General features: G+C 39.4%; 1 protein-coding gene across 5 annotated transcripts in view; it reads right to left on the reverse strand.

Annotated features, from left to right (window-relative positions):
- Nucleotides 1-15,489, reverse strand: part of ahctf1 (AT hook containing transcription factor 1) — a 108,208-nt gene that overhangs the window by 57,026 nt on the left and 35,693 nt on the right. For all 5 annotated transcript variants that reach the window (XM_072264825.1, XM_072264826.1, XM_072264828.1 and 2 more), the window contains 7 exons: nucleotides 15,093-15,300; nucleotides 14,766-14,882; nucleotides 12,155-12,239; nucleotides 8,233-8,383; nucleotides 7,123-7,255; nucleotides 2,591-2,772; nucleotides 1,400-1,461 (listed from right to left, as the gene is read on the reverse strand). In XM_072264825.1, coding sequence (XP_072120926.1) covers nucleotides 1,400-1,461; nucleotides 2,591-2,772; nucleotides 7,123-7,255; nucleotides 8,233-8,383; nucleotides 12,155-12,239; nucleotides 14,766-14,882; nucleotides 15,093-15,300 — 938 coding nt within the window. The remainder of the gene's footprint in view (nucleotides 1-1,399; nucleotides 1,462-2,590; nucleotides 2,773-7,122; nucleotides 7,256-8,232; nucleotides 8,384-12,154; nucleotides 12,240-14,765; nucleotides 14,883-15,092; nucleotides 15,301-15,489) is intronic.

The following is a 15,489-nucleotide window of genomic DNA, read 5'->3' on the forward strand; positions in this document are numbered from 1 at the left end:
ACTCTGTTCCAAGTTCTTACAGAAGCTGAATGCAGACTAATGTAGTTAAGAACAAATTTCAAAATCAATCTGGCAGCAGTAAGGCAATTACTACCACCATATTACATTTTCAAATGTCCAGGATTTTAAAAACCTGCATGTCAATGAGCAACCTAAACAAATATCTCCTTATGACATAGGCCCAGAGTAATTTCCTTCACGTGCTCATTTTGCCCGGTGATCTATTCATCCTCTATTCTACCAGTAATCTACACACTAGGCACAATTTGCAGCAATTAATTAACCTAACGCTTAAACTGTGGGAGAGAACTGGAGCATCAGGGGGAAACACACATGGTCACAGAGAAAGTATGCAAACTCCACAGACAGCAGAGTTCAGGAGGGAACCAAGATCACTGAGACAACGGCTATATTAGCTGCACCATTGTGTCACTTCAAAGGCTTTGAGTAAGTGGAAGAAATCAAGGCAGAATCCGGTTAACTGAATTATAAGGAGATACTAAGAACATCAGTGTCTAGGGAACTGCAATGGGGACTTCTTCATGTAACCAATGGTGATAACGGTGTGCAGGCAGAATTTAATGAAGCAGGACCTCTATCTCAAGAGTGCAGTCTGTAGTATATAAATCAGCATACAAGACAGATAATACATATAGTGTGGCTAGAAAGTGGGGGATAATACATACAGATGGCTAGAAAAGAGTGCTGGAGAGAGATCTTTATCTTCCTCGGACTCCAGGCCATTACTGGAAGAAGTGGTTCATTTACTAGTTGGATAGAATGCCTCTCAAGAGGTGGGACCTCTTGGTGGGCATTCAGTTCACTGATATAGACAGTCCTGACTGATACTGTGGCCATGAACTTGGGACGGAATGGCAACAAGTGGAAAGAATAAACAAGTGACAAGATAAAAATTTATATTGTGTATGGTGCATATAGTATGCAGAATGCAGCACATGTTTAGGAAGGAGGTTCAATTGCAGCACTCAAAAAGGACCTGGATAAGTAACTGAAAGAAAAGTATTTGTTGTCCCTATGAGTTTAGGATGCAGACTACAATTATCTTGAGTATTCTTATAGAGAAATGGCATGGATTTGATGGATCAAACAGCTTCTTTCAATGCTGCAACTACATTAAATTAATTACAGATGCACAGTGTGCTGCAGACTACTATAGCATATCAAAGGACTGATGAGTCAAATCAAACCCCAAATATTGAAAGTATCGTCTCAGACTTTAAAGAGTAACTACGGACAAACAAAAAAAATGTTTAAAACAGATATAAAAGGTTCAAATTACAATCAATTTAATATCTAATTGGTCACAAATATTACCTCAAATAAATACTGAAATAGTATTAAAATAAGTATTAAGTATTAAAAACTGTACTGAACTCACCTCTTTTTGAAACCCAGAACCTGTTATATGTACAAGTCCAGTATTTAGCAAACAAGTTGCATCTACAAAAAAAAAGAAAAACAATCATTGAGACACCATAGAAAGAAAGTCAACTTTGATTCACTCACACTATTTTCAATGCAAATTTGCTTGCCTAGGTTTAATTCTGGTTTACTTTCTGACACATCATACATTTTCAGTTAGAATGATTCACATTTTAACCTCTGAACAAATAAAAGAAAAATACAATACCAACAAAAACAATATAACCAGACATAAATGTTGGGGATAATTAACAAAACCAGAATGGACAGAAATATATGAAGAATAATTAAGAAATCTAAGACAAAAATCAAAATCACTCAAAGGTTCTTGTACTTAAACGTCCATAAAAGCATTCATGAGCAGCTCCTTCCTCCACTCTCTGCCATTCACATTTTTATATTACAAGAAAAGAGTGAATTTACACATAGTAAAATATCCTAAGAGGCTTCAGAGTAAATCCAAAAGATATAGACAAGGAGATATTAAAACAGGCAAACCAATGTTTGAACGAAGTGGTGGGTTTTGAACAAAAGCTTTAAGTGGAAGATAGGATAAGAGGGAGAATCATCAAACTTAAGATTTAATGCAGCTGAAGGGATACTTGCCAACAGTCTAAAGAAATTATTGTACAAATATTCATTTCCATAGATGCTGCCTGACCGGCTGAGTTTCTCCAGCATTGTGTTGCTCTAGATTTACAGCATCTGCAAAATCTCTTGCAACATTCAATGGACACTGAAATAACGTGTCACTGCACATGCACCAACCTCATGAGTAAGCTTTCATGCATTGATTGACTGTTAATGGACAATAATATCATTCCTACTGTTTCTCAGACAAGGTCAGATAATTCTGCCAAAACTCATCAATCACTGATCCGCAGTTCTTCTTCGACCAGCTGAGTATTTACAGCATTTTCTACTTCCAGTGCTAACTTTTAACATACGCAGATATTAGTTTTTTTCAGCTGATCTCTGGGGTTTGGCTGGATGAAGAGTGTCCATTTGTCAGTTAGAGGGCTGTATTTTATCACAGTTCCAAAAATTGTGTTCACAGTCACTAATCAACCAACTTGGATTTCATCTCACATTTTATCATAAGAAAGCTATAACATTAAGATCAGCTGCTGTTGTGCAGTGCACTTACCAAAATTGAAGGTACTAGGATTAAAAAACTGCTCTGGTGGAGGATATGAAGGAGGAACTCCACGGCTAAGGCTTCTTTCATGTACTGAGACATCCAGCAGATAATATGGGAAGGTCATGTCCACTACAGTGTCCAGAGACCATAACGCAAAATAGAGGCAGTTACCTAGATTCTCACCCGCTCTAGAAACAAAAACCATTAAATTAAATCAGATATCACAATCTTAAGCTTAATTAGAAAATTCCTTTCCAGGCTCCATGAAGAGATATATAGACAAGATACAAATTCTTTGTTATATCTATTTCATTGAGGCTTCTACAAAAATTGCGTACTGAAATGCAGAATATGTAGTGGACGGGTTAAATTATTATTTGGAAGTTGGATTGTTTACTATAACCTTTACACTGTCAAGTTTCAGAATTTTCAATTTTCGATTAGCCATAGTACCCACTTCCATTGAAATCATCACAGCAATTACACTAAAATATAATCTTCAATATAAAAACTTTCAAATTACGCAATCCAATCATGTTATTACATATTGTAAGGGAAGAGTTAAACAAGATTCCTCCTTGGTATAAGCTAAAATGAAAGACAAAATGGTATTAGCTTGGAGTGGCAACACACACACACACACAAAACGCTGGAGGAACTCAGCAGGCCAGGCAGCGTCTATGGAAAAGAATAAACAGTCGACGAATAGGGGCAAGACCAACCCGAGTTCTGATGAAGAGTCTCGGCTCGAAACATCAACTCTTTACTCTTTTCCACAGATGCCGCGTGGCCTGTGAGTTCCTCCAACATTTTGTGTGCGCTGCTTGGATCTCCAGCATCTGCAGATTTTCTCATATTTTAATTTGGAGTGAGATTGTTTTGAGAAAGTCAAGAGAACTGGTCCACAGTGATGTCTTGAAAAAGTCGAGGAAATTCCAGTCTGAAGCTATAATAGTGGAGTGTGGTGAAAAACATGTTTGTCTGGGCTGTAATTCTTAAGAGATAAGGGAGTGCAGCTGGTACCACCAAGGAATAGAAAAGTATGAGTGTAAAGGATTTTGAATTTTCTTAATGTAGGGGAGAGCTTTGTCTTGGGCTAGGAGACCAGCCAGTGTTAGTGCCAAGATGATAGGGACAAGTACATTATGACAGAGAGACATGTCTACTACTGTAGACATTTGTTTTGCTTTCTGCATTGCATACGTGTTAGTTCTAATAAAGTGTTTTCTTGTGTTTTAACATGGTGTCTTTTGTTTACTAATGATTATGCAAATACTATGAGCTGATAAAAGAACACATGACAAATATCAAAATAATTTTCACTACACATATATAAAAGCAATAAATTTCCATATTTCTGAAAAAAAAATCTCAATCCAGGTTGGGATATTTTAACTATTTATCTTCAGTAGATCAACCAGTTTGAGTTCTTTCTTGGGTCCAGTCACACAAACTGACCAAAATTAATGCCCGACTGGCTTGAAGCTGCATCACACAGTGTTTTTTGTGATGACGCAATTGTAGGTACTAACAATCACAACAAGCTTCTTTTTTGAGACAGCTTGCTGACTTGAGTTTTAGCAGGTCTCCTTGATAAAGCCCCGTCAAATTACAGTATGGCTTCACGTCGAGGGCAGTCACTCTCACTTCATTCTAGAATTCAATGTGAACCAAGGCTGAGAGATCTGGAATCAATCAGGTCTGGCAAATTCAATTGCATGTCCTGATGAAGGGTCTCAGCCCGAATCGTTGACTGTTGATTCCTTTCCATAGAATGCTACCTGGCTTGCTGAGCTCCTCCAATATTTTGTTGTTTGTTGCCTTGGATTTCTGGCATCCATAGAGTTTCTCGTGTTTGTCAATCACATGATTGATGAGAAAGTCATTAGTAAGTACCATTTAACAGCATTGTCACTGGCAGCCTCCATCATACTGCTGAAGATCAAGAATGAACTAATCTGGACTGGAATACCCTGGGGTTGCACAGATCAGTATTTAGGAGACTGAAAATCTGGCTCAGTGGAGCCTCAGCAGCAATCTCTTACTCAATGTTAGCAAGACCAATGACTTGAATATTGACTTCCGGAGAAGGAAACCAGAAGACCATGAGCCAGTCCTCCTGGGAATCAGAGGTGGACAGGGTCAGCAACTTTGAATTCCTTGGTGTTATAACTTCAAAGGACCTGTCCTGGGCTCAGCATCTAAGTGTAATTACGAAGAAAATACATCAACTCCTCTTCTTCCTTAGGAGTTTGCAAAGATTTGGTATGACATCTAAAACTTTGATAAATTTTGATGGATTTTGTGGAGTATATTGAAAGGCCACATAACAGCCTGGTATAAAAACACTAATACTCTTGAATGGAAAATACTACAAGTAGTGGATACGGCCTGGTCAATCACAGGTAAAGCCCTCCCCACCATTGAGCACATCTACAGAGACACTGTCACAGGAAAGCAGCATCCAGCATCAGGGACCACCACCAACCAGGCCATGCTCGCTTCTAGCTGCTGCCATCAGGCTCCTGAACCAGAGGGGATGACTTCACTCAACATCACTGCACTTATTTATTTAGTACTATTAGTTCTTTTTTCCCTTGTTTTTGTATTTGCACAGTTTGTCTTCTTCTTCAAAATGGTTATCCACCCTGTTGGTGCAGGCTTTCATTGATTCTATTATGGCTGGTGGATTTATTGAGTATTCCATATATGGTGACAGATATGTACCTGTACTTTGATAATAAATTTACTTTAAAGAAGTAGATTATTCACAAAGTCCAGTTTATTCTTTATGTTGAGTCTGGCAGCTCTCTCCTTACACAGCTAGCTCTGTCAATAGTGATGGGCACTGAAGTTCTTCATGCCTCAAAACATGAGAAGACAATAGATGCGGGTAATATGAAATAAAAACAAGGAATGCTGGAGAAACTCGACAAATGCAGAGAGAGATCACACAGGTACTTCTGAGATATCATGCTTCTTTCCAAACAGTAGCTTCCTGTCTACCATAGTTGGCAGAATCCCTGACTGCATCTCTTCCATTTCTTATGCTTCTGCTGTCACTCCTCTTTTCCCAGCCACAATAACCACAGGAGTTCCCTTGGTCTTCACTATCCAGTCCATCAGTCTTCACTTTTAATGGATCAGTCTTCACAATTAATGCCACCTTTAACGAAATTCCACCACTGCATACATCTTATCCTTCCCCTACTTTGCCTGACTACATTTCATAGATAGTCTTCTTCACAACTCCCTGGTCTGCTTCATCAAAGCTCCAATTCTTATAGCACTTTTCCACGAAACTGCATAGAACACAAGGCCTTCCCCCCCCCCCCCTCTTCTTTTACCACCACCTTGGGACCCATACTGTCTTTTTAGATGAAGCAGCAATCTACACATTTCTTCCAATCTCATATTCTGCATTCGCTGTTCACAGTGATCACTTCAAGACTGAAAAAATCAAATGCAGTTAACTGCTTTGTGGGATAAGTCTTATTAGGTCCTGGGCCAACTCAGAGCTCCCATTGTCACTTTAAATTTTACATACCTCTCCCATTCTTACCAGTCGGTGGCCTCCTGAACCATTTTAACAAGACCCAGTGTAAGGCTGAGGAACAGAACCAGATTTCCATCTGGTCACACTGAAGTCTTCCTGAACTAATATTCAGCTCTGCAAATTCAGGTGTGCTTGTTTCCGATCTGGTTCATCCATCAGTTCCCTTCCACTCCATTCACATAGCTTGACACACTGGACATACCTCTCAGGTCTGTGCTTGACAATTTATGTTCCTTTGTGTTCAGTCTCTAAGTGCCCTCATTTCAAAACTTTAATGTTCCTTCAGAACTGCCCTCATTTAATACATCAACTAGCTGACATTGTTTATAGCATATTTCTATGCAACCTAAATACCTTTATCCTATTCATCCTTCTCCACCCACTGCAAATCTGCATGTTTTTGTGAGCCCTTCTACAAGTCTGATGATCAATCCAATGACTACAAGCGTTACTTCTGTTTTTCCTTTCACAAATGTTGCTCGATTTGTTGATTGCTTCCAGTGGGAAAACAAGTGTTTAAAAATCAAAAGGTAGGAATAAGAATTCTATAAATGTAGTTACTTGTCCCTACCTTTAACAAGTTTGTTGCCAATCACATCAAATCCCTGGTTAATGGTAGTAAAAAGCCTTTGCTGAAGGTCTGACATTTAAATAGACTGCATTGTTAAACTTTCCAGACAGATTCTACCTATTACTACCATAAAAATGTTCACCAAAGCCTGCCCTCACCTTGGAAAGTGCTATTTTAAATGCATCTGCAGTTGGCCACTTCTAGTGTTGTGCACCTTATGAAAAGCTTCCAATTAATGGCACCCTTTCAAGATTCCGATTTAAAGCCATACAATGAAGTAAATCTTCCAAACCTCTTCCTCCATTTTCTTAAATTACGAGCATTTACATTGACCAAGTACTTTCGCCTGTGACTATTTTCACTTGCACTTTAACAGTCATGCAAAGGGAAAAATATGAATAGATTTCTTACCTTAGTGAATCAGGCATCTGTGCATGATACCAGCGATTGATATCAAAAATGCCCAAATAAGTTGAGGGCTTGCGCTGCCCATATGTATTCATCTGCCAACTGAAAACAGATACACTGGTGTCCGGTGAGGTGGCTGGAAACAAAATTTTCAATTTAATTTTTTTGTTAAGCACAAGGATACACTACAATCAGTTAACTTAATTTGTTAAGCTTTTCAGACAGTGAAACAGTGTTGAATTTAATATTATCATGTATACTACTGAATGGCTCCACCTGGGTGAATTTTGCCAACCTCAGAGGAAATATTTCTATTCTATTTCTGAATTTGCAGAACTGAATGCTTACTATAGGTGAGTTTTAAAGCCCAAGTGACAAGCCAAATTAAGGGTGCAGTAAGGCTGTTTTAAAACATCAAAGCTATATTCTTTGGAATTGCTCAGATTCACTGGACGTCACACAGTTGAACGTGCAAAGTCTTACAACAAATGAGTACACGGAACTTCAAAACGTAGTATTGAACTGCAACTGTACTCAGGTGCCAGTGAAGAAGCCTATGTGGCTTTAAAGCATTCCAGTCAGGTGATTCTGTGAGAAGTTGAAAAGACTCGAACCGGTAATTACATTGGGGTTATGGCTATGTTCCACAAGTCTGACATCTGACAGCTTCCACGATCAAAATCCCTGTAAAACACCCTTTGCTCAGTTCCAACAGAGATCAAACTGTTAGCATCTTCCAGTTCTGACATGTGGAAAGTCAAGTGACATTTTGTTAATGAAGCATAAAGTTAATAACATGGATCCCGTATATGTAGTAATGTATGAAGTTCTAACACCATCCTTTACCTTAAATGTACTAGTTGAAAATGAGAAAATATTATTTTGGAAAATGAATTTATGTGTGGCAGTGACTCACTTATGTTAAGAATAGATAATTCAATCTGCATTAGAAAATTTCATAAAGTGAATACTGCATATATAAAGTTTGTAATAATTCCCTGAAGGCAGGCGGTGATAAACAGCTTTGGAGAAAAGCAGCAACACTTCCCTCTGGCCTTCATAAGTGATTAAAATTGATTTAACATGCGTGTATAAGTAACACTTTAAACTCACCCTCAGTCATACTTTCTTCTCTATCAGCATGATTCCTAAATTTCTCTATAGTCTGGCAGCACAGCAGCCGAGCATTAGTATTCCGCATCCTTGGAGAAAGCACTTCATTTGTAAGATCTTGAGTATAACGCTCTTCACAATATTCCAAGCCCTTCAAGAAAACAGAAAGGCCATTTAGAAACTCTGGACATAAATGTAAAATGTAAATGTGCCCTTAAATGTGTCTTAACCTCAAAAGTACATTTTACTTGGGAGCACAGACAATCAAACTATAGCCAATAGAAACAAGGTTAGGGTTTTCAGATATATCTTATAGTTGTTTTAGTCTTTATATTATACTATATATATATATATATATATATATCAATTACTATCTTCACCTGCTCCTTGCTTTACAAACATGTATTCAGAAGTAGTGCAGTATTGCAAATTGCAAGATTCCTCTCTGTGACCACTTCAAATAGTTAACAGCACAATATGGTCCTCTACTGTTTTACTTTGTTTCTTTTAAATGAGCAAATGTGTGCCCTATCTATTAAGACAATAAGGCCAGAAGATACAGGAGCAAAATTAGGCCATTTGGCCAATTCAGTCTGCTCAATTTCATCATGGCTGATCCATTTTCCTTTGAGCCCCAATCTCCTACTTTCTCTCTGTATCTCTCATACCCTGACCAATCGAGGATCCATCAACACTTGCCTTAAATATACCCAATGACTTCACCTCCACATCCGTCCATGGCAACAAATTCCATAGATTTAGCACTTTCTGCCTAAAGAAATTCCTCCTCACCTCTGTTCTAAAAGGAAGCCCCTCTATTCTGTGTCCTCTGGTCTTAGACTCTCCCACCATAGGGAACATTCTCCCCACACCCACTCGATAGAGGGCTTTCAACATTTGATAGGTTTCAATGAGGTCACCCCTCGTTCTTCTGAACTCTAGTGAGTACAGGCCCAGAGCCATCCAACACTTTTCATATGACAAGCCTTTCAATCCCAGAATCATTTCTGCGAACCTTCTTTGAAATCCTCTCCAATCTCAGCACATCCTTTCTTAGATAAGGGGCCAAAAACTGCTCACAATACTCAAAGTGAGGCTTCACAAGTGCTTTATAAAGCCTCAACATTACATTGTTGCCTTTATATTCTAGTCCTCTTGAAATGAATGCTAACGTTATATTTGCATTCCTTACCACAGACTCAACTTGCAAATTAAACTTTAGGCAATCCTGCATAAAGATTCCCAAGTCCTTTTGCAACTCAGATTTTTGAATTTTCTCTTCATTTAGAAATTACTCTACCCTTTCATTTTGTCTACCATAGTGCAGGACCATATACCTCAGAACACTGTATTCCATCTGCCATGTCTTTGCTCACTCTCCTAATCTGTCCAAGTCTTTCTGTAGACTCTTTACTTCCTCAAAACTACCTGCCCCTCCTCCTGTCTTCACATCATCTGCAAACTTTGCCACAAAGCCACCTATTCAATCATTCAAGTCATCAACATATAACGTTAGAAAAAAATGGTCCAACACAAACCCTGTGGAACACTACTAGCTACCGGTAGCCAAAAAAGGCTCCCTTTATTCACATTCTTTGCCTCCTGCCAATCAGTTACTGCTTTATCCATGCTAGTATCTTTCCTGTAATAACATGGGCTCTTATCTTGTTAAGCAGCCTCACGTGTGGCACCTTGTAAACTGCATTCTGAAGATCCAAGTACACAACATCAACCGATTCTCCTTTGTCTATCCTGCTTGTTATTTCTTCAAAGAAGCCCAACAGACTTGTCAGGCAAGATTTTCCCTTTAGGAAACCACACTGACTATGGCCTATTTTATCATGTACCTTCACTTAGCCCAAAACCACATCCTTAACAATCGACTCCAGCGTCTTCCCAACCATTGAGGTCTAACTGGTCTATAATTTCCTTACTTCAGCCCCCCTCTCTCCTTGAAGAGTCGCATGACATTTGCAATTTTCCAGTCTTCCAGAACCATTTCAGAATCCATTGATTCTTGAAAGATTACTAATGCCTCCACAATCTCTTCAGCCACCTCTTTCAGAATTCTGGGGTGTACACCATCCAGTCCAAGTGACTCATCTACCTTCAAACCTTTCAGTTTTCCAAGAACATTCCTCCTAAAAAGGGCAACTTCACACACTTCTGCCCCCTGAAACTCTTCAACTTCCAGTATGCTACTAGTGTCTTCTTTCACAGTGAAGACTGACGCAAGATACTTATTCAGTTCATCTGCCATTTCCTTGTCCCCTCATTACTACCTCTCTAGCATCATTTTCTAGTGGTCCTCTCTTTTATACTTTATGCACCAGAAGAAACATTTGGTATCTTCTCTAATATTATTAGCTAGCTTACTTTTGTATTCCATCTTTTCCTTCTTAATGACTTTTTTTTTAGTTGTCTTGTGTTGATTTTTGAAAGATTCCCAATCCTCTAACTTCACACTAATTTTTACTCAAGTATATGCCCTCTTTAGCTTTCATGTCAGCTTTGACTTCTCTTGTTAACTGTGGTTGTGTCATCTTGCCTTTAGAATATTTCTTCCCCTTGGGATGTATCTATCCTGCGCCTTCGAAATTGCTTCCAGAAATTCCAGCCCATTGCTGCTCCGCCATCATCCCTGCCAGTGTTCTTTTCTAATCACTTTTGGCTAGCTCCTCTCTCATGCCTCCGTAATTCCCTTTACTCTATTGCAAATACTGATACAGCTGACTTTGGCTTCTCTTTCTCAAACTGTAAGGTGAGTTCTATCATATTATGATCATTTGCCACAAAGGGTTTCTTTACCTTTAAGCTCTCTAATCAATTTCAGATCATTGCACAACACCCAATCCAGAATAGCTGATCTCCTTGTGTGCTCAACCACAAGCTACTCTAAAAAGCCATTTTGTTGGCATCTAGAAATTCCCCTTCTTGGGATCCAGTACCAAGCTGATTTTCCCAATCTACCTGCATACTAAAATTCTCCATAACTATTGTAACATTGCCCTTTTGGCAAGCATTTTCTATGTCCCAATGTAATCTGCAGACCACATCCTTACTACTGTTTGGGAGCCTGTCTATAACTCCTATCAGGGTCTTTTTACTCTTGCAGTTCCTTAGCTCTACCCACAACGATTCAACACCTTCCAATCCTATGTCACCTCCTTCCAATGATACGATTTCATTTTTACTAACCAGGCTACACCACCCACTCAGCCTACCTGCCTATCCTTTCGACAGGATGTGTATCCTTGGACGTTAAGCTTCCAACTATAATCTTTCTTCAGCCACAATTCAGTGATGCCCACAATGTCATACATGCCAATCTGTAACTGTGCTACAAGTTCATTTACCTTATCCCATATACTGTGTGTATTCAAATAGAACACCTTGCAGTCTTGCATTCACCTTTTTTGATTTTGTCCGCCTTTTAAATTGCAACTCATCCTGTTGACCACAATTCTGTTGACCTCTCCTTGCTAGGAGGCTCACTACACACAGCCTCTGTTTGTAAACCAACTACCCCATCCTCAGCACTATCACTCCTGCCCATGCCCTGCCAAGTTAGTTTAAACTCTTCCGAACAACACTACCAAACCTCTGCGTACAAATGTGAATATACTCTCCATTGTAACACTAAAGAACACTAAGGAATGGCAGATGTGAAGCACCGATTAAGTTATTGGAGAATGGATAATCTAATGCAAAATTACCAGTGGGATAAGGCTTTGCTTTTATTTTTGAACTGCTGCATGTACAAATATATTTCAAAACATTGGCTGTCAGTGTTCTCTTAATACTTTATGTCACAATTCAGACTCAAAAAAACCATCATTGCTTGTTCAGCATTAACTTGGATTCCGTTGTGTTATTGACTTAATAAAATAGCTCTGTAGCATAAAGAAAAACATATCAGTACCTCATAGAGGATTTGTCCTGATGTTAAACACTTCCGATCACCAAATGCCAACTGCAGTAGATGCAGGCTTACCACATCTCCTTCACTAAAAACAAAGGAAAGTGCACATTGTCATTTCTTTTTGAAACTAAGTCATCAGTGAAAAGGTGTGGTTCTACACTGTATATTTATTGTTTCCTTGAAGTTATATTTATTAAACAAAAAGGGCTTATTTTTTCAAAATATAAAATATTAAGGAATTCAACCATAGAATGACCATTTGGTTCTGATATTTTTCAATACACAAACTAAAGAGATGTCTACTCTTTAATTGCTGTAAGTGTCATTTCCGATGATATTCAATATATTCAGTTATTCAAATTCAATTCCCAAAAGTGATGATTTCACTTAATTCAATGCCAATTAAATTCTCACTGCTTGACCACATAATGACAGCAGTACAAAACAGTTTTATGAAGCTAGAAGGGTAAATGCATAAGGCTGTGTGCTTAGCCCCTTGCTCCACTTACTTTACACTCATGACTGAGTGGCTAAGCACAACTCCAACGCCATTTGCTGACAACATAGGCTGAATCAAAGGTGGTGGTGAATCAGTATAGGAGGGAAACTAAAAAGCTGACTAAATGGTGCCACAACAATAATCGCTTACTCAATGTCAGCAAGACCAAAGAGCTGATTATTGACTTCAGGAGGAAACCAGATGTCCACAAGTTAGTCCATATCCGGGTATGAGAGGTGGAGAGGGTCAACAACTTTAAGTTCCTTGGTACTTGGTATTATCATTTCAGAGGACCTGCCCTGGGCCAGCACCTAAGTACAATTAGGAAGAAAGCACAGCAGCGCCTCTGCTCCCTTTGGAGTTAGCAAAGATTTGGCATGGCATCTAAAGCTCTGACAAACTTCTATAGATATGTGGTGAAGAGTATATTACCTAGCTGCATCACAGACTGGTATGGTATTATCAATGAACACACACAAAATGCTGGTGGAACGCAGCAGGCCAGACAGCATCCATAGGAAGAAGCACAGTCGACGTTTCGGGACAAGACCCTTCGTCAGGACTAACTGAAAGAAGAGATAGTAAGAGATTTCAAAGTGGGAGGGGCAGGGATGGAGCCAAGAGCTGGAAAGTTGATTGGCAAAAGGGATACAAGGCTGGAGAAGGGAGAGGATCATGGGACGGGAGGCCCAGGGAGAAAGAAAGGGGGAGGGGAGCACCAGAGGAAGATGGAGAGCAGGCAAGGAGGAATTGTGAGAGGGAGAGAGAGAGAGAAAAAAAATCATTAAAAAAAGGGATGGGGTAAGAAGAGGAGATGGGGCAAGAAGAGGAGATGGGGCATTAACGGAAGTTAGAGAAGTCAATGTTCATACCATCCGGTTGGAGGCTACCCAGATGGAATATACGGTGTTGTTCCTCCAACCTGAGTGTGGCTTCATCTTTACAGTAGAGGAGGCCGTGGATAGATATATCAGAATGGGAATGGGACGTGGAATTAAAATGTGTAGCCACTGGGAGATCCTGCTTTCTCTGGCAGACAGAGCGTAGGTGTTCAGCAAAGCGGTCTCCCAGTCTGCATCAGGTCTCACCAATATATAGAAGACTGCACCGGGAGCACCGGACGCAGTCGACACACAGATGAAGTGTCGCCTCACATGGAAGGACTGTCTGGGGCCCTGAATGGTGGTGAGGGAGGAAGTGCAAGGGCATGTGCAGCACTTGTTCCCCTTATAAGGATAAGTGCTGGGAGGGAGATTGGTGGGAAGGGATGGGGGGGGGGGGAGGGAAAACGAATGGACAAGGGAGTCACATAGGGAGCGATCCCTGCTGAAAGCAGAAGGGGGGGGGAGGGAAAGATGTATTATCAATGCCCTTGAACAGAAAATTTTACAAGTAGTAGTGGATGTGGTTCAGTGCACCATGGGCAAAGGCCTCCCTAGCACTGAGCACATCTACACAAAGCATTGTCGCAGGAAAGCATCCATCAGGGACCCACACCAACCAGGACAAGCTCTCTTCTCGCTACTGTTATCAGGAAGCTGGTACAGGAGCCTCTGAACTCACAGTACCGGGTTCAGGAACTGTTATTACCCCTCCAAATTCAGGCTCTTGAACCAAAGGGGATAACTTCACTCAACTTCACTTACCCCATCATTGAAATGTTCCCACAACCTAAGGACTCGCTTTCAAAGCTCTTCATCTCATGTCCTTGATATTTATTGCTTATTTATTTATTATTACTATTTCTTTCCTTTGTATTTGCACAGCCTGTTGTCTTTTGAACACTGTCTGAATGCCCAGTTGGAGCAGTCTTTCGTTGATTCTATTATGGTTATTATTCTATTATAGATTTATTGAATATGCCTGCAAGTAACTGAATCTCAGGGTTGTACACAGTGACATACATGTACTTTGTTGATAAATTTACTTTGAACTTTGAAGAAAACAGATATAAATGGCACTAACTTTCAATTCATCCAAGATAGACATAATGGTCTAGATATAGAGATATCTTGCCCCACCATCTTATATTCATGGGTAATCACAATATACACACAAAATAATCCTCTCATGCACACATACTGTAATTTATAATTATGAGCAGACACTCACCCATCCTGAGCAGATTGCACTGCCCAAAGGTAACAACAATTCCGAGGATCATTTTCAGGTTCTTGAAAAGTGAATGCATAGACAGGTACATTCCCTCCTTCCAATTGAGAGTGGTATCTGTATCAAGTAAAGGTTTTCATCAAACTGACTTTTAAAGAATTACTAGAAGTTTTATCTATTGTTACTATATGTACTTTGAACTTCAGAATCCCTCCATCTTAAAACTGAAATTAAACACGGCAGATTTCAGGGAATCTGTGTGGAAGTTGAGAAGCTTCTGAAAATGCTGCAGATAGTTAAGCAATAAGTTTATTTCCCATTACTTACTCCTTCTTTAAAGACTTCAGGTTCCAGAGTTGAACATAACCATTTGCAAAGCCAACAACAAGCTGATTTGTTCTGAGGACATATCGAATTGCAGTGGCTGCTATCCCTGATGGACTCTGCAACTGAAAACAAAGATGTCGCCCTTCCCTCATCACATTCTCCCTCATTCGTGGAATTTCAGCAGGTGATCCATTGACCACTTCAAGGTCTGAAAGATTAAATAGTCAGAACACAAGTAAAAATATTTTTAATTCAATGTTTTAATGAAGCAGGTACCAAATGAAAGGAAGTTACAGAACAGTTTATTGTACCTGCTTGGAAAACAATATCATCCAATGTATCAGATTATTTATGAAATTCACCATGATACTTAAATTCAGTTTTAAAATTAACATAT

This window comes from Mobula birostris, chromosome 8 (assembly GCF_030028105.1).
Source record: "Mobula birostris isolate sMobBir1 chromosome 8, sMobBir1.hap1, whole genome shotgun sequence".
NCBI lineage: Eukaryota > Metazoa > Chordata > Chondrichthyes > Myliobatiformes > Myliobatidae > Mobula > Mobula birostris.